This window comes from Pan troglodytes, chromosome 10 (assembly GCF_028858775.2).
Source record: "Pan troglodytes isolate AG18354 chromosome 10, NHGRI_mPanTro3-v2.0_pri, whole genome shotgun sequence".
Taxonomy (NCBI): domain Eukaryota; kingdom Metazoa; phylum Chordata; class Mammalia; order Primates; family Hominidae; genus Pan; species Pan troglodytes.
The window spans coordinates 56,490,806-56,510,651 of record NC_072408.2 but is presented as its reverse complement, the minus strand read 5'-3'; the positions used below and the strand labels follow the sequence as shown (position 1 = coordinate 56,510,651).

Here is a 19,846-nt window from a genome sequence, read left to right as displayed (position 1 = left end):
TTCCTGACATTTGAATAGTATCTTCTCTTCAAGATACCAAAATATTGAGCAAATTTAAAAGCCCCTGTACTTGAAGACTATCTTAAGAAAAAGCTTTTGTTTACTTTGGGGAAATAAATTGATATTATTCACCTTTGACCTTGAGAAAGTATAAGCACATACATTTATTTCTTACCTCTTTGCTAAAAAGATTTGAAGCAGTGCACACAGTAATTCTAAAATTAAACTGACTACAATACATTACACTGAAAATCTAAAACCACTTCTTTCATTATTTATTCTTTCAGTATTTTAAAAATTTATTCTTAATCACCTGTATCCTGACTTTTGATGCCAGCAAAGAATTGTACACAAAATCCAATCACATTGAAACAAGAAGAGTACTTAGTATATTCTTGTCTTTCATTATATAAACTGTCATTTGTGATTGAATGATCAGAATTACAGTTTCTGGCCAGATTACATAGGAAAAGTGGGAAACATTACTTTATGGTCATGATAAATTGATTTAGCCACCAAAGATTAGGATAGTGAAATGCTAAGTATGCCCCATTATGTTTGTATGTTATGTTTGTAAATAAAGCAGACATGGAGATTCTAATAGACACTCACAAACTAACTAAAAAATGTGCAGGAACTGCAATTAAGGAGCAGTCTACTTATCCTGGTAGAAAAATCAATGCCTATCAATCATAATCTTAGCCTCCTAGTCTCCTGCTTCCAATCTTTTCTTTCGACAATAATCTCAACACAGTACTCATAGGTACCCCTTGTCCCATTCCACACCTTTTTCCTACAACTCTTGCTTACCCTTACTGTTACTATTATTCAACAATCAATTAAGGTATCACCTAATCCAAGAACCAAATCCTCAATTTGTCTGTACCCTTTCTGCCTCCTCACACCTTTTGGATATCTCTTTTGCATTCTTTATATTATTATTATATTGAAATTTTATAGACCCCAAAACTCTTAGACTTTAGATTCCTAAAGGACAGGGATTATCAAGTTTTATTTATCAGCATACTTCTAAACATATAACACAACATTTGAACCAATATTAGGTCATTAACAATTGTGATGTGTGTCATGTGTACATAATATTTACTGGGGGTCAGAAAGTTAAAATAATTCATGCCATTTTAGTTTTCTCTTTTGATAAAGAAAATAAGGTAATTCAGTAAGCGTGAGGATTATGGATGCCGATTAGAGAATAGAGCAACTTGAAGTGTGGTCCCCAGTCTAGCACCAGTCTGCAGATTATTTTTACTTATGTAAAATTGGGGAAAATAAATTTATATTAGCCTTCTTTGACCCATAACACCTTGAGTAAGCACAGGTACATACATCCATTTCTTACTTATTTACAAAAAATGTTTAAAGTAATGCGGAAATTGCAAGTAAGCACTTTAGAAACTTCCACAACACTTGAACTTCCTGTAATCAATGACCTCCTCTCATTGAGTATAGATCAGTTCAAGTGTTTTCAAACTCCCATGGTGAGTCACAAATGGGGCAAGCTCTGTATGGTCATGCACAATATTAACCCACCACAAATTGGAAAGAAGGGAAGGACTCGCCTTTAACAAATATTTTGAGAAGTGCTGGGATCAAGGGCTTAAGAAGAATAGTGAAAGTCAGGAATAAGAGTAACTGGCAAGGATCAACTGTATAGGGAAAACATCATATATTAAACAAAACCCAAAATATATAAATTTCAAGAATGATTCTATTTATGAAAAACTCAAAGAAAATAAAATAAAGCTAAAAAAAGCTATTTATTTTAAAAGTTCACACAAAAAGCACAATTCTGCTTTAAAGAGAACTATATCACTTAAATATTTTATTATATTGTATATTATATTTCTTACAAATTAAGTTATACTACACATCTTGAAAATGTATCACAATGTTAGCAGTAGTTACTTCTAGGTATTAGAAATATGATTTTTTTTTTTTTTTTTTTTGAGATGGAGTCTCACTCTGTCACCCAGACTGGAGTGCAGTGGCACAATCTCAGCTCACTGCAACTTCCGCCTCCTGGGTTAAAGCAATTCTCCTGCCTCAGCCTCCCAAGTAGCTGTGACTACAGGTGCCCACCACCATGCCCAGCTAATTTTTGTGTTTCTGTTAGTAGAAACGGGGTTTTGCCATGTTGGCCAGGCTGGTCTTGAACTTGTGACCTCAGGTTATCCGCCCACCTAGGCCTCAAAGTACTGGGATTACAGGTTTGAGCCACTGTGCCCGGCTATAAATATAACTGATTTTTATTCATGCTTTATACTTTCCTGTATTTTCCAGAATTTTTGCCATAAACTGGTTATGATATTTATTAAACACTGTAAATGTAAAAAAACCAGCTCGAATTTTTTAAAAGACACTAAATTATGCACATAAACATATGGAGCTTATTTTCAAAAGTATCCTTGGTCTAATTTTTCTTTTAAGTTTAATTTGTATAAACTTCAAAAAGTGAAGATACTTTGCTCTCCAAGGCTTACACAAAGTACAGTGCTTTTGCACTAGGAATGCAATCCTAAAATTTTAAGCAAAAATTGAGGCACACGAAGAAAGGAATTAGAAGGGGTCATCTCCTTTGAGGGGTTACCACCCATTAAGGAAATAGGTGAGGAACATGAGACTATTTAGCTGTAGCCTAAAACTCAGCAGAAATTCAAGATCCACAGTGAAAATATCTTAGACCACTTATAAGGTAAGCAAACTTTCAAAAGTATTGAAGTTTTCAAGAGTTAAAATAGTAAGGGGAGGACATATATCATGTCTGCTTTGTTTTATAGTTAAGAAATAAATACAGGAAAAAGCTACAATTTAGAAAACCCGAAAAAATTTACACTTGGCTGAAAAAATGAAAATTTTTATTCTGTTATAATAAGACCCCTCTTGATACTGAAGATCAAACTGAAAATATAGAACACAAGAAATACATGATAGTGGAAGGAAAACTGCATCCATACATAGGATGTGCTGGAAGAGACATGAGTTAAGACAAATGCTAATAGTACATAAAAGGAAGAAACATAAAAATGACAATGTTGTATTCTACAAAACAGAACTTTCTTTTTTTTTTTTTTGAGACGGAGTCTCGCTCTGTCTCCCAGGCTGGAGTGCAGTGGCACGATCTCCGCTCACTGCAAGCTCCGCCTCCTGGGTTCACGCCATTCTCCTGCCTCAGCCTCCCGAGTAGCTGGGACTACAGGCGCCCGCCACCACGCCTGGCTAATTTTTTTGTATTTTTAGTGGAGACAGGGTTTCACCGTGTTAGCCAGGATGGTCTTGATCTCCTGACCTCATGATCTGCCCGCCTTGGCCTCCCAAAGTGCTGGGATTACAGGCATGAGCCACCGCGCCCGCCCAAAACAGAACTTTATTTCTAAACCAAACGGATTATAAACTTAAAAGGATTTAATATTATCCAAAATTATTTGGATAATAGTTGTTGATACGGTTTGGATCTGTGCCCTCACACAAATCTCATGTAAAATTGTAATCCCCAGTGTTGGAGGTGGGGCCTTGGTGGGAGGTGATTAGATGTTGGGGGCAAATTTCCCTCTTGGAACTGTTCTCATGATAGAGTTCTCAGGGGATCTGGTTGTTTAAAAGTGTTTGGCACCTCCCTGTCCTTCCTCCTGCTCCAGCCCTGTAAAGTTCTCACTCCCTCTTTGCCTTTTGTCATGACTGTAAGTTTCCTGTGGCCTCCCTAGAAGCCAAGCAGCTGCCAGAATCATGCTCCCTGTAGAGCCTACAGAACTGTAAGACAATTAAACCTCTTTTCTGTATAAATTACCCAGTCTCAGGTATTTATGGCAGTGCAAGAACGAACTAACACAGTTGTTCACAAAGAAACCTTGCTAGTTTAAATACTAGATTTGTTGTATAGCATCTAATAATCTTTTCAGTAAATATGATGTTACATTATTGCAAACACTGTAAAATAGATTCACTGTGGTTGTTGGTAACTTGTTGAATTGTGCTGTGATTGAATTTAAATGCCAAAAATGTTTCCATTTGTAAAGCCAACATGTTTACAGAGGGGAACACATTACCATAAAAAAAAAAGCTGAAAAAGCATATCAGAATGATGCAAGGTATGAGAAAGCAAGAATGTCAGTGATATTGGCAAAGTTAATAACCAGCCAACACTCTGTATTTCATTCAGTGGACATTAAGATTTTTCCACGTATAAAAAAAAATTTGAATTTTTAGAAGACTTTGTAAAAAAAAAAGTACCAATAATATTTAAATTACTTTGTAATTACTTAGGAAAGAGTATTTACTTTTTCAACAAAATTTTATTAGCTTTCTATTCTGTGCTAAGTACTTAAAACAGAAGCTATGATAAGAAAGTCCACATACTATTGACTTCATATACAAGCTAAGTGGCCTTGAATAAATTACTTAACCTCTCTAGATTCATTTCCCTTATCTAGAAAATAGAATAATAATACCTACACCTCAAGGGATGCTAGGATTATGTGAAATAACATACAAAATTATTCACACATTTGAGATCCTTAACAGTATAAGGATTAGTTCCTCATCCTATTAGTTTGCTTTGCAATAAAAGTAGTTCTTATAAATCATCTTACAAGCTTATTTTATAATGAATAATCAAAAGTCTGAGTAGAGGATAATCATTTATGCATACCTATTACCCCCAAGGGAATCCTGTAGTAGTCTTGTTAGCTTGGAATCTCTATAGGGGACATGTGTGGCCCTCTTGCTCTTGTCTCCCAAGGCACTTATTACATTGCCAAGTGCCAACTAAAAGAAAGAGAAAGAAAGACAGCAAAATGATACAAATTTACTAATTATAACAATTTTAAATAAAGAAAGTTTACGGAGAATAATATAGAGACATGATATAATTAAGAATATTTGTGTTTGGTTTTGTTTTACATTTGTAACCAACGTCACTGTAAATTTAGTACATATATATTAGTACTATATATAATACTGTATGTATATATTAGTACTATAGTACTAATAGTACTAATTCTTTGAAACAGAAATAAGATTGACAACTTTAGTTACCCCTAGAATTATCAGAGCATCAGGTTATGTCCCCAGAAAATTGTCCATTCATGTTACGCATTCTTCTCCTCAACTCAATGTAAAAATAAAATGTTTAGTTAGTTTAACAGTTTGATGCAAATTTTCGTTTTGCAATACAGTTCCCACGGGAAAAGAAAACCTTCTTTAATCACAACAAAAAAATCAGTATTATTTCTCTGAACAAGGTATTCCTATGCAAGTATATCTATCCTTAGACATAAGATGGGCTGGGTGCGGTGGCTCATTCCTATAATCCCAGCACTTTCGGAGGCCAAGGTGGGGGGATCACCTGAGGTGAGGAGTTTGAGACCAACCCGACCAACATGGGGAAACCCCATCTCTACTGAAAATACAAAAATCAGCTAAGCGTGGTGGTGTGTGCCTGTAGTCCCAGCTACTTGGGAGGTTGAGGCAGAAGAATAGCTTGAACCTGGGAGGTGGAGGTTGCAGTGAGCTGGGATTGCACCATTGCATTCCAGCCTGGGCAACAGAGTGAGACCCCGCCTCAAAATAAATAAATAAATAAATAAATAAATAAATAAATAAATAAATACAATAATATATGTGTTAGCATCCAATTATTTAAAAACTAGTCAAATTACAGAACTCTGTAGTCACTCTTGCCACCCTGCTGTTTTTCCTACTGTCACTGAATTATCACCTACAAAATAAACATTATCCAAAATGTTGTTCACACTAGCCATCAGTAATGCAAACATCTATAACCATGACTTTGTTAGGAAAAATAGATCATGCAGGGAGTGGCAACAGGATCACACTTTTTCATCATTCCCCCTTTCCAGAGCAGCTACTGTCATAAGCAATGGTAATACTGAAACTCTACTAGATATGTCTCAACATGCTTCAAGAGCCTAAAGAGGAAAACAAAGCAATGGCTTTTGTCTTTTCCTGACAACATAAATGTAAATACCACCATGATTATATCTCCTAAGAAACTCAAAACAATGCAAGAAGTCCAGAATCCAGGCATGCCGTTTTATACAACATTCACCCACATGTCGGACCATCAAGATGAGTATTGGAGTTGGAAGGTCTGGCTCTCTCTAATCAGCCTTGGTTGATAATTTCCCCATAGAAGGATCATAATCGTATAGGAGCAAATATTGGGGGGTGATTAATGGGAGGAAAGCAGACACCACACACTCTATAACTGCCTTTGCAAAATTCATATCAGTGAGACAAGTATGACAGTGAGGGAAATCTGACCTAATCCACTCCATCTTGCCTTTAATCTCTAAATTGCCCTTGTTCATTCCTATGCTGAGCTAACTAAAGGAGGAATTTATAGTTTAAAGAATTTTGAAAAGATGATAACAACCTTTTCCTGAAACAAACCTCTTCTTCCCTGGGGACCAGCATGCCTTTGTAAAACTAACAAATTAGCCACAAGATTATTAGAAATTATGATTTAAGAGTCATGCAGCTAGAGGCCACGAGATTCCCAGCCTCCCCAATTGCTCCTATGGATAAGATGACTATTGTAAAACCTAAGATTGGTGTTTGGATATTTTTTTAGACCCTGCATTCTGATGCACCAGCTGGCACCATGCAGACTGGTAATCTGGCTCAAGCAGTTCTGTAATCCCACCCTGGAACAGAAGACAGCAAGAAGAATCCACTTAGACCCCATATGATTTAACCTCTACTCCCCACTCACTTAGCCCCCTCATTCACCAAATTATACTTTAAAAACTGCAGTCTCTGAATTTTTGGAGAGACTAATTTGAGTAATAAAACTCCAGTCTTCCATTTAGCTGGCTCTGTGTGCATTAAACTTTTTCTCTATTGCAATTCCCCTGTCTTGATAAATCAGCTCTATCTGGGCAGCAGGCAAAAAGAATCCCTTGGGTGGTTACAACTCTGATGCTATTGGTGTCACAGAAATTTAGGGATGTCATTACATTTGTGCAGGTACAAATATCCAGTTTTGTAATGAAGATAATAAGAACAAATTTAAAACACAAAACTTTGCTCTAAAATATTTCCTTCCATGTAATGAAGCTTTATGCTAACTAAATCACAAGGAGTTTTCCAATCAAAATGCCACTAGGTGGCATGGTATTAAAGTTAATTCTTAATATAATCTAGAAAAATTATCATTTTGAAACAATCATTACTAAAAAAAATTACAATTTCCAAAGTCAATAAAGTGACTGTCATAAAATGTTATCAAAAGGCTACTTTGAAGGTCTTCACCCATGAAATAACTTAATATTAAATTTTGGGCCAAGCGCAGTGGCTCGCGCCTGTAATCCCAGCACTTTGGGAGGTTGAGGTGAGTGAATCGCATGAGCCCAGAAGTTTGAGACTAGCCTGGGCAATGTGGCAAAACCCCATCTCTACAAAAAATACAAAAATTATCTGGGTGTGGTGGCACTCGCCTGTGGTCCCAGCTTCTATGAAGTGGGAAGATCAATTGAGCCCGTGAGGTCAAGGCTGCAGTGAGCCATGATTGCACCACTGTACTCCAGGAGAGTGGGTGACAGAGTGAGACCCTGTTTTAAAAAAATAAAAGATAAAAATAAATAAATAAGTTGATTTTGACAGTATATTGTTAAATGTGGAAAGAATTTTTCAAATAATTTGTATATCTATAATTTTCTGCACATATAAATTTTAGTATGACTAAATTTATACACATGAAGAAAATCTGTAATATATAAAAACAGAAAAAAGCCTACAACATGAGGAGATTGGAGATTCAGTGCATTACTAATAACTGTTCTATAATTTTCATTTCTTGGTTCAGTGTCTGAAGGATTTCCATATGGATATTATAAATTACAAAAGACAAAAGGACAATAGAAAAGCTCTGATATATTCTCAGCACAAAGCCTTAATCTTACAAGTCCACAGTTGATAGAAATGCCTTCTTTTGCCCTCTCGCCTGTAGCTCCAGTACGCTTCAGTCTTTCTGATCCTGCGAGATCAACAAAATGGAATTTTGCAGTCAGGGTTTCAAATTCATTCATCTGTGCTGATTCAGAAGTAATTTTATTATCAGTTGCATTGTCCTGAAATTAAGAAAAATAATTGAAAATACTTTATTAATGTAACATTAAATATCCTCCTAACCTACCTTGCGCTTATCCCATGTACACATATAGGCACAACCAAAGAAACAGACATAAAGCCAAATAAATTCAAAAATGTCTGCTGGCAATTAGAAATTTAAAGTCAGAAAAAGCCTGGATGGTCAGAACTCAACTATTATCAACTGAGGCTTTGCTTATGCTAATGAAGGGAAACCTACAGCATATAATCCTCAAAAGCAAAAGGTCTCAGGTGATGACATCCAACAACATATGGCCACAGCATGCTTTTTGGTTTTTCAGACATTTATACAATTTTTTATATCAAAATCTTACATGGCTGACCAGCTTCAACTTAACTAGGATCAGAAAAGGAAATTAGAAAAAGGAATGACTAAATGAACTGAATTTGGCTCAAATATATTCTCAGAGAATTCATGTGGTTTTAGGGAGATAAAAATTGAAAGTTTAAGAAATTAGAATTAATAACTCACAGCATCTATTTGGGGACACACTCTGGTTTGACACACATGAATGGTAAAAATGGCATGTGAACGAGAGCTCTGAACATTCATCTGGGTACTGGCAGTTGTCCGGGATAAAGCACCCAACTTCAAACACTGCATCATCTGAAAAAGGGGAAGAAACAAAGGACTTTACTTGAACAATAAACAAGATACTATACAATCCAAAGTCTGAGGTAATGGCTAAAACCCACCATGTTAAGGGATATAAAAGATGTGGAATTTCACATTATTAGTTTAGTTACAGGCACTTTTTGAGATGGACTTCTCAGTATAATAGTGTATTATTTTTTAAATAGAAGAAAACACTGAGATTCCATTGTTTGCCATTTGCTGACATTTGCAGCTTCCATTCCAAAACTGTTATAGTAGAACACTTTGGTACAAACTGAGCAATAACTTGAATTATTCAGACTCTTCTCTATATTCCGTTAAAATTATTTTTTGTGATTTTTCTCAACAATCTCCCTCTAGGAGCCATGATACAGTTCTACATAGGTTAAAGCAAAAAGTACAAAAGGATTGTGGTCTCATTCTTCACCATCAATTGTCTAACCTTCCTTCTCTAGCTGTGAATGAAAACTGTTCATAAATTGCCTTAGATTCTTTTGATGCTATGACAAATATGCTGACTTTATAATAATCCTGATATTTTTATACTAATATTCTGATTTTTAAAATGTGAGGAAAGAACACAAGATCTTAATTCCATGTCATGCTTCAGGATATAAATTTCATATCTTGATCTTAAGCAGATTATCAGCAAAGCTCACTATTTAAATAAAGCCAACTATGCTCTGTTTTAACTACAATATAAATATTACCTCTGATTCTGTATTCACAGTACGTGTTGTAACGCCCACAGTATAAATTCCTCCAGTTGAATCTTCATGAATTCTTATATTTGATTTTTTACTTTTTGCATCAATATCACGAGTGGTATCAAATAAGTCAAGGACCTCTTCATTATAGAGCTATCAAAAAAATATTAGAAATCTAATTTTAGCAGAAATTGTCTGGGTAGTTGTCATAACAACACATTACATAATGATTCCTTCATACAGATTTTTAAAGTATTTCAAAATGACATATTTTTTCAAAATAACACATTAAAATGAATGAGGCTATTATTATAACAATTATAAGTAAATGCCAGATTTATTTACAAAAGTAAAAACAGTAAGTGACTTAATCATGACTAATGGGTTGAGGATTAGCTAAAATGATCTACTAATCCTTTGCAAGAGATAATCAAATATTTACAAATACAAGCAAACCCTAGAAACATGTGCCAAATGTGGACAAATCTTAAGCTTCAGAATATTTAAAGAATTTTTACTACTTGAGCTAAAAACATATTTCCTGTTGCCCTGAAACCTTTCTTAATGTGTTGAAAAATTAACACTTAGCATGTTTGCAAGGTCAGTAACAATATTAGTGTTCCTGTATCAATAGTGGCTGAAAAAACCCAGATACCTCCTTAGAAGAGAATACACACACCTATTTTTCTATCAATATGTTTTAAAGTTACAATGCCTGACAACATTTTGGAGGGTGAAAGGGAAGATGGAATAACACTGTTTCTTTTCTTTTTCTACCATCATTTACTTTCCTTAGGAATACATAGTTATATTCTCTTTGGTTTTTACTAAATAAGGATATCCATTAAAACCAGCAGTAAAAAAAAAAAACTGATACTAATTTTTCTATGTTGTGTTACATAAGGCTGAGGAAAATGTTTCATCAATGATGAAAATGATTAGCTCATGGATCAGGTAATTTAGACTAAATTCTCTTTGCACCAAGAACCTAGAATTATGCCACTGTCCACCAAAGTGCAATATTGCTCAAATCCTAGATGTCCTCTTAGTGTTACTTTCCTTCTACTATGCTAGACAGCCTAAATTAATCCAAATCCACCACAACCTTTGGACATTATATCAAAACATCTGTCTACCTATGCAAGGATAACAATTTCTTCAGCCAGATAAGTGCTACAACCTCAGACCTATTATTTCTCACATACTTCCCCTACTTTTGGCCTTAGTCATTAAGTTCCCACCACTTTGTGAGCCTGTCTAAATTACAACAGTAATTAACCTTTATCTATTGATAAAAATAAGTTCCTGGCTGAGCTCATACCTGTAACCCCAGCACTTTGGGAGGCAGAGGCGAGTGAATAGCTTGAGGCCAGGAGTTCGAGACCAGCCTGGGCAACATGGTGAAACCCCATCTCTACTAAAATTACAAAAAATTAGCCAGGTGTGGTGGTGCATGCCTGTAGTCCCAGGTATTCAGGAGGCTGAGGCACAAGAATCACTTGAACCCAGGAGGCAGGGGCTGCAGTGAGCCGAAATGGTGCCATTACACTCCAACCTGGGTGACAGAATGAGACTCTTATCTCCAAAAAAAGGGGGGGGGTTTCTTAAATAAACAATATTAATTGTTCTTTTATTCTATGGACATTGGTCAAGTGTTTATAATCTTAAACTCAAACATCACTTCCTACAAGTAAGGAAAAGTTATTTCTACTATCTAATGTTAATTTACTCAAACAACATTTATTGAGTACTATGTTCAAAGCACTATACTTGAAGCCAACAGTATAAAATCATAAACATGGTCTATAAGAACAAAATTTAAAAGAAATTAATGCCAAAATTGGATTATTACCTCTAAGAATTGGGCATTCACTTTAAAATCTGGAGCAGGAAGCCCATTTTTAATTGCTATGTGTTTTTTTTCTTCAATACTCTTAAAAAGGTGTTTAACAGCACGAGAAATAATACCCAGTTCTTCCTCAACAATGTTAACATCAAATCCTGTTCCCATTGTGTATGTTTTACCAGCTCCAGTCTAAACAAAAGAACAGAGAAAGATTAGTGTTCAACCTTAACATAACCTTAAGAAACAAAAATGAAAGCGCAACTGAATTAACATTTCTGAAAAGTTTCAACTCCTATGAAAATAATATGGCACTTACTTGTCCATAAGCAAAAACTGTAGCATTGTATCCTTCAAAGCAACCTTCAATTAGTTTTTCTATACATTGAATGTAGATCTGCTCTTGCTGGGAGTCAATGTCAAATACATAGTCAAAAGTAAAAGCCTTATCTTTCCCTAGGAAGACCTGAGGCTCTCCTGGTGTGACAGATGTACAAATATGGCATCCTTCAATCTTCTCTTTGGCAAGCTGTGGTCTTATTCTGTGAGAAATAATCAGAAAAGAAAAAAATAAAATAAATGGCAAAAAAAAACCTCTCAAAAAATAGGACTTAAAAACTCTTGGCCAAATCTTTTTTAAAACTCTCATGTAATTACCTAATGCTTATTCAGTTGAAAAGTTTAAAGAAATTGAATTATAATGAATCAATTTCAGTACATGAGATGACTTTCTTAATCCCAATGAGTTACTTAACAATCCCCCAAAATCATGAACAAAGTAAAATCCATCTTAAAATTAGATACTTACCCAAGTGGATACTTTTCCTCTACTCTGTAAGAGGTAGACACTCAGTCCAATAAATTCTGCTACCAAAATGCTATTTGCTATTATTATTGTTTTAGATTTTTTTCTCTTTATTTCCAGTGATGATAGTATGGAAAAATAAAAAAGCAAGGACATTTATTTATCTTAATGTCTTGACGCCCTTGACTCGTCTTTTTTGCTAACTCTTCACCAGTGGTTTCTGAACCTATTTGACCATTATGTTCTATCAGTGTAACATGTTAAGCATACTCCCACAATATATATGTGTATATATATATTCATTTATAAATAATATTCATGTTCTACTATATTGATTTGTCATATATTGAGATACTGTCATCTCTCAGTATCCATGAAAGATTGGTTTCACAACTCCCCATGGATACCAAAATCCACAGATGTTCAAGTCCCTGACATAAAATTATGTAGTATTTGCATATAACTTACACACTTATTCTCCTGTATACTTTAAATCATCTCCAGATCACTTATAATACCTAATACAATGTTAATGCTATGTAAATAGTTGTTATACTGCATTATTTAGAGAATAATAAGAAAAGAAAGTCTGTACATATCCAGTACAGATGTAACAATCCATTATTCTTCTGAATATTTTCAATCCACAGTCAGTTGAATCTATGGTTGTGGAACCCCTGAATATGGAGAGTTGACTGTGTATAGAAAAGCAGAATTTTAAAAAGAAATAAATTAAAAATGAATATAAGTGAAAGTTCTAATATCTTCTCTCCAAAACTTAGTGAATTATTATGAGTTGGCTTTCCTCCACTGGAAGACCACTGCACTACACCCACCCCACATCCTCACACATCCACTTGAATCCAACACCATCCTATCTGTCTTCTCTCTCAAATTTCAAAACCTGTTTTCAAAGAAGAAAAGTAAATATGAAGATATGTTCATAACAGAACAAACCAAAATCTAGTCCTATTCTATAGGCTCTATAAACAGGACAGGCTATTCTGGAATATACACCACTCACTTACTGTACCAAAGTTTTTAAAGAGATTCCCTACTTGCCATGGAGAAAGAGAAGCAGTTTAAGGAAGAAAGGCAAGACAACCACAGATGAAAAATATAAAATGAGGCCAGGCACAGTGACACGCCTGTAATCCCAGGACTTAGGGAGGCCGATAGCTTGAGGTCAGGAGTTTCAGACCAGCCTGGCCAACATGGTGAAACCTGGTCTCTGCTAAAAATAGAAAAATTAGCCCAACATGGTGGTGCAGCCTGTAATCCCAGCTACTCAAGAGGCAGAGGCAGGAGAACTGCTTGAACCCAGGAGGTGAAGGTTGCAGTGAGCCAAGACAGCACCACTGCACTCCAGCCTGGGCGACAGAGTAAGTGAGAATCCGTCTCAAAAAAAAAAAAGAAAAGAGAAAAATATAAAATGATCAAGACAGGTCAAGGAGCAGATTTTAAAGGAATCTGGTCTCATAGCCTTATTTTCTGAAATTAAAAAAAAAAAACTCAGTTCAATAGAGGTAAAATAGAGGTAAAAACAAGTTCATCTATTTATTAGAGATAAAGCCAAGCCCAAGTCCAGATCCCCTAAGTCTAACTCTTTCCAGTTCATTAAAATAAAAGGTTAACAGGAAGAACAGGAATGACAATAGAGAAAGGATTGAGTTTCTGCAAACCTGGTTTTCTAAAACAGAATTTTGTATGCCTCAAAAATATCTCATGTAAATAATATGTCAAGTAAAGAATATGCAACTATTTTTTCTCCTCTATGATATTGGTATTTTTCTTTAATAAAGTCTTCAGCTTTGTTTGTTTGCTGTAATGGAATGTACTAATCAATGTGGAGCTGTCCAGGTAATGAGGCAAGAGCAATGGAATGGCCAGTAGCAGACCTGAGTTTTACTACTTGTCACTCCATAGGTATCATGTGGTCTTCTCTCAGAGCACCAGCTTCCTCAACTGTGGCGGAAAACTATAATTTCCAAGATTGCTTTTAGATCTAATACTACTTAACTGTAGATACTGTATTATAGAAAAGGGAAAGATGGAAATCATATTGTGTACTGTAATACATATTAAATGATATTATAACAAACAAAGAATTTCTTGTAATTTCTTGTAGCTATGCACATAGACTATAAAAACAGCCCGTGGTAGTAGCAGCTTTGGCTTTCTGGTTCCACATAACCTAGATGAGTGGTGTTTCTCTAAATTAATAATTTTTTGTTTCCAAACTCCTCTTCTCCTACCACATTACTTTTTACCACAGCAAAAACCCCAATCCCCTTAGGAAAAACCACCATCTTGATTGTTGCCACGCCAGAAATAGGGAGAGTCAGAAACAACCTCAATTCCATGTCAATTCCTCCCTCTTCCCTATTCCACCTATCTAATCTAAGAGCTATTCTCTCTGAAATACTTCAGCCCACCAAGTTATTTCCTCCCCCATCAACACCACCCTAATGAAGGCCATCATTATCTCTTACTTAGAATATTGCAAAAGTCTTCTAACCAGTCTTCCTGTGTCAACTCTTGCCCTCACCAACCTGTTCCACACACTGTAATATGAGTAATTTGTAAAACAGGAAGTTGGTCAGCTCACTACCCTGCATAAAACCCTTCAGTGCATCTCTAAATCCCTCTGCTTTGCCATGCTACATCTTTGCATTAAAGGATTTTCACTAGTAGCCGTGGTGATGGTTTATTTTAGGCAGTTTCACTACCAGCTATGCTCTCTCTTGTTTCTATGCCTCCAACTTACATTATTCCCTTTTCCTAGACACTCTTCTCCACCCTTTCAATTCCCAACTCCTTTACCCGCCTGAATATTTTTCTTTCAATATCACTTGTTTTGGGAGCTCACACAAACTCTGCATTTCAACATAAAGTCCTGTCTGCGCTCAGGGTGTTCTCTCTCCTGAAAGCTACCTCATTAACTCCAAGTCTCTGCTTTTTCTACCAGCTTTATGGCTGCTATACTACTCCGTGAAACCTAACAAATCCCATGTAATAAAAAAGATAAAAATAATAAACGCAACACTCTAATGAAAATGAGTACTGGGCTACTACTTAATATCAGTGTGCCATTAATTTTAGGTAAATGATTATAACCATAGGTTAATTTATTTGGCTATTAAGATACTTTAAATTTCATTTCAACATAACAAAGAAAAACTAGGTGCCATTTGAATTGCAGATACGATAGCCAATTTTAGAATGCTAATGTCACTCAGAATGTCTTTAACTTATTCTCTTAACCTCTACTCATCTGGTTATTATTTTTGCTAATGGCAAGGAGGATTCTGTTTGAAACATGGATGATGCCCAATTTCATCCATTTGCATGGGTGAAGAAGACAGAGTGGTTTTAAAAGCCAGCAAGATGGGTGAAAACTTTTCCACTGGATCCAAGCAATGGCAATTTTCCAGCAGGTCTGAGAAAGTCACACCTAGGAGGGGATGGTGTCCCACACATGCAGATTAATTGGAAGCTGACTATACTTCAAAGACTAGGGATAGGTTCACCTTTTTAATTCCTCTTGAAGAATTAGTATTTTAAAATCTCCAAATCCCTAAATTAATACTCAAGTCAATAATTCTCACAGGAACACCCAACCCAAGCCAGTTCACCTGCTTTATAATTGATGAGTTTGAAACCTAGCTACAAACCTCAATTTCAAAACTATTACTTGAGGTTCTATATAGATGAAATATACCTATCCTTCTGTAAAAGAGAAAATTAGAAATATAACATTTACAACTTTGGATATTTTGAAATATCTTCTTTCTCAGTATTTTTATGTAAAAAATAAGATCATTAAACACATGCATCTAATCCCAACACTAAGAAATCATCAGTCTTAACGTTTGGATTAACTAATCTTAATCAAACTGACTAACACTAAGAAATAACAAAGCCAAGTAGATTTTTAAAAATGTATTATTCTACAACTAGATGTATTTAAAACTGCTTCTTAAAGACAAACAATTATGGACAAAAATTGAATTATTATTTCTCCATTAGCAAATGATTCTTTGAAGACAGAGAATATATCTTATTCATTCCTAAAGCAAAGTAATCCAGAAGTGTTTACTGACTTACCCCTATAAACTACACTAGGTAAAAAAAAAAGAGTATTTTAATGCAAGATATATGATAATTACAATAATATAACATCACTTTACTCTGTCACTGGAAACTCGTTCTTGAACAAGCATTTAACCATGCTACATGTCTGTTTTCTAATCTATGAGGAGCCTGGCTTTACTAATTCCAACTTTAAATTCTATTTTAATTAATCCTTCAAGAAAAACAAACCAAAGTTTCCCTATGCTGGCTTTTAAAAGGTTGAATAAACTACTTTTTTTCCCCTGCCATGCACTATGCACCAGTACTTCTTATTGTTTGTTCCTTATTTCTTCATTATTCCTATCGTATAACAAATGATGCTGTGGACACAGGGCAAGGGACTACTTCATTTATGAAAACATTATCATGGGCTCATTGCTGTGGAAGGAACTAGTGAAGATTAGGGGAGATTCTGAGATTAAATTCAGGAAATGTCTTAAAAGTGGGCCCTGCCTTCTGTTCTTTGCCTTTGTAATAACCGAAACTGGTTTTAGTGATTGAATATATTTAAATGAGCCAAGAAGACATGTTTTGAGATGTCCTAAATAAAACAAAAGTTTTAAAATAAAGTATTTTGGGGGAAAGGCTTATAGTTGCTACCTTTTCAACTAGAGTTTTAGTCATGAAACTTAGCAAAACTGAGTTTATACATTAATTCTGTCACATACTGCTATTAAGAGGCAATTCACCACAACCTTAAGAGTTCCTGCACATTCTTGCTGGGTATGCCAAGAATGCAAGACCCAGACTGCTCTTTTCATGGATCATTTCTCAGGGTTGTGTTGGGAACAAGCAAACTTTAAGGATAAGGTAATGTTTTCATGACGGACCTGGCTTGCTTCTGCTTAGTATAAAAGTGGTTAATCCATAAGCTCAATGTTTCTCAATGCCCACCTGCTTGCACAGCACCCATATAATAGGGGTATCAGCACTGCCCCCGATGGATTGAAAGGGAACAGAGCACCAGGTCAAATCAACATGAAGCTCACATTACTTATTGTACCATAAGTAATAAAAGTCCTTAGTCTCCAATCGGGAGTTTTGTGTCTTCTGTCACTATTTATGATACAGTAATGGGTTAGCTTGTTAGCTTGTAAATAGAGTGAAAACTCAGTCCCTTCACAGGCCTTAATACATACTAGTGACCTTTGGCAAGTCACTCTCTCAGCCTTGATTTCCTTATCTATAAAATATCTATTAAATATTATAATATTATTGCCATATCCACATGATAGCATCTTGCACAAATGAGATACTATGAGACAATGAGAGCCTACGTAGCTATAAAGTGTTGTTACAACACCACCTGAAAATTCTCTAAGTCATTTCCCTCATGAGGCACCCTAACATCTCAGCTTGGGCCTTCCCATGTGTTAAAGAATGCATGATTTACTGCTTTGGCTCCCCAAACTGTTGCTGTATTTTTTAAATTACCCTTTGGATACCTTGAGTCCCAAAGAAAATTAAATATAGAACCCCTACATCATCAATAGAAGTGTAATACAACAATTAACATTCCTGCATACATGTATGCATATACTTACAGATATACACACATACATTGTTATGCAAAGATAATAAAGCTGGATATCTTTACACCTCCATTCATAAAAAGTCATAATCCCAAAATTAGCCTTTTCATACTAATAAGTAATCAAGTCCCAATCATCCTTCTACTTTTATCAGTATAGGGTACAATAGGAGCCAAAATAAGAATTCTTATAATTTAATATTATTATCATTTTTTATAGACATGTAACCAGTAAGGAAATTTCATTCAGAAAGGAATAGAACTAAGGTCCTGAGTAACAAGTCTGTTTAAAGCTGGGGATTAAATTGTTATGGTACAATTTGTCCTTATACTGAACTAAACTGAATTAAATGCTAGTGACTACAATGTTGACAAATGAGCTACTGAAGGAATGCTGACCTAAGAAAAATAAATAAGTCTATGCTATTATAGTTTACAACTTCCTATAACTTACGTGTGCAAGAACCCATACTTTTTTTTCAAAATTATAAGACTAGCACCAACATCACTCAATCCAATGATGCAAACGATCAAACTTAAATTTTTAAATGCATGTGGTTTTTGTGGTATTTTCAGACTCTCTCTTACACTCCTACCCCTTCTATTCCTCTGTTCCCCATTTTATTAAAAACATCACAAGGGATAAGCCTTTCTTTTGCTCATTTATTGGTCAAGTTATTTCTCCCTACAGATAGAAGAGGAATAACATACAACATGTCTTCCTTTTTGCCACTAGCCATTGCTGATTTGTTTTCCTGTTAGAAAGTACTATTGTCCTTAATCAATGGTTTCATACATGTGACAAATTTTTCCATTACCTAAATGTCTTTGTAAACTGTCTCTCCTCTTTTGCTTGAGTTATTCTGCTCTCATCCCCACAAGATTGTGGTAGTTCTCCAATTTATTCAATAATCTGACCTGATTCCCACTTGGTGTAGTTCTTTTACTTACACCTATCTGTAACTAGCCCACTTGGCACTTGGTAACACCTTTCTTCTTCCTAGAGAACACCAATAAATCTATCCTCTGTACAGGTCTTTTGCCTTTCTTTATCTCATTTGTTGGTGTTTTGGATGATCATTATGTTGGATGCTACTTACTGGTGTTCAATTTCATTTCTTGATGTTAATTATTTCTTACTAAATTCCTTCCTTCCATTTCCCCAAAATTAGGACAGCTATCATTTTGTCATCACAACTGAGCCACTGGGGTTTCTGGTCCCTTTTTAAATCCTCCTCTAGTTCATTCCAGTTAGTAGATACCACATTAAGGAAGCATCTGCCCTACTTTAACTCTCCACCTTCTGTTCTAGAAAAGAGTTTCTGACACACCATAAGAACTTGTTAGGCCATTTGTGGACTTGCTGAATTGTCTCCTAAGAGATCGGGCACTGCATAAATAATAAGTAACTCAAGCCCATAAAAAGAAATTCCTCTCCCTAAAATGGATCTTTAATTACAATGATGGGTGATGAGAAGAAAGGTATTTCTTCAAGACATTCAAGAAAGAAACACACCTCAGTAACTCCATTAGAGAGATTATTAATTGAGTGAAAAGCCTAAAGACAATAAAGCACAGTAATGTGTTCCAGGGACTAGGGAGTACATACTTTTATGAATGACAAAGATGAAGAAAAGAACCTGTTTTTAATCCATTAATGATGAACAGCTGTTAAAAGCAATCCAGAAATCTTATCCTAATCTATATAATTAGCTCTGTATTCTACTCTCTCATCTCTATGTGGTCCACTGGACTCATAAACTTTATGAAGTTTATTCTTAATAAACAGATATTCATAAACATATATATTTTCAATTAAAATCCCTAATATACAGCATACATAGCTAATGCTTCTGGCTGCAATTCTAGACTACACTACTCAGTCTCTGGTTTACAACACCCCTTGGAAAAATAAAAATTTATTTCCCTCAAGTACAGTTCTGTAGTGGCTAACCAGAAAAAGAAAGCAGGAAAAATAGCTATTGGGCCATCTTCCTCTGACTTCCACTCTAGCGTCTCCTACTTTTTATCCCACGGTTCATCTAAGGACACAGAACACTGA

The 19,846-nt window shown here is 35.2% G+C and overlaps 1 protein-coding gene across 19 annotated transcripts in view; it reads right to left on the bottom strand.

Annotated features, from left to right (window-relative positions):
* KIF21A (kinesin family member 21A) overlaps nt 1–19,846 on the bottom strand; it is a 149,939-nt gene that overhangs the window by 65,245 nt on the left and 64,848 nt on the right. For all 19 annotated transcript variants that reach the window (XM_016923647.4, XM_016923648.4, XM_016923656.4 and 16 more), the window contains exons 2-7: nt 11,634–11,856; nt 11,324–11,506; nt 9,475–9,624; nt 8,621–8,755; nt 7,941–8,108; nt 4,667–4,782 (exon numbers count right to left, since the gene is read on the bottom strand). In XM_016923647.4, coding sequence (XP_016779136.1) covers nt 4,667–4,782; nt 7,941–8,108; nt 8,621–8,755; nt 9,475–9,624; nt 11,324–11,506; nt 11,634–11,856 — 975 coding nt within the window. The remainder of the gene's footprint in view (nt 1–4,666; nt 4,783–7,940; nt 8,109–8,620; nt 8,756–9,474; nt 9,625–11,323; nt 11,507–11,633; nt 11,857–19,846) is intronic.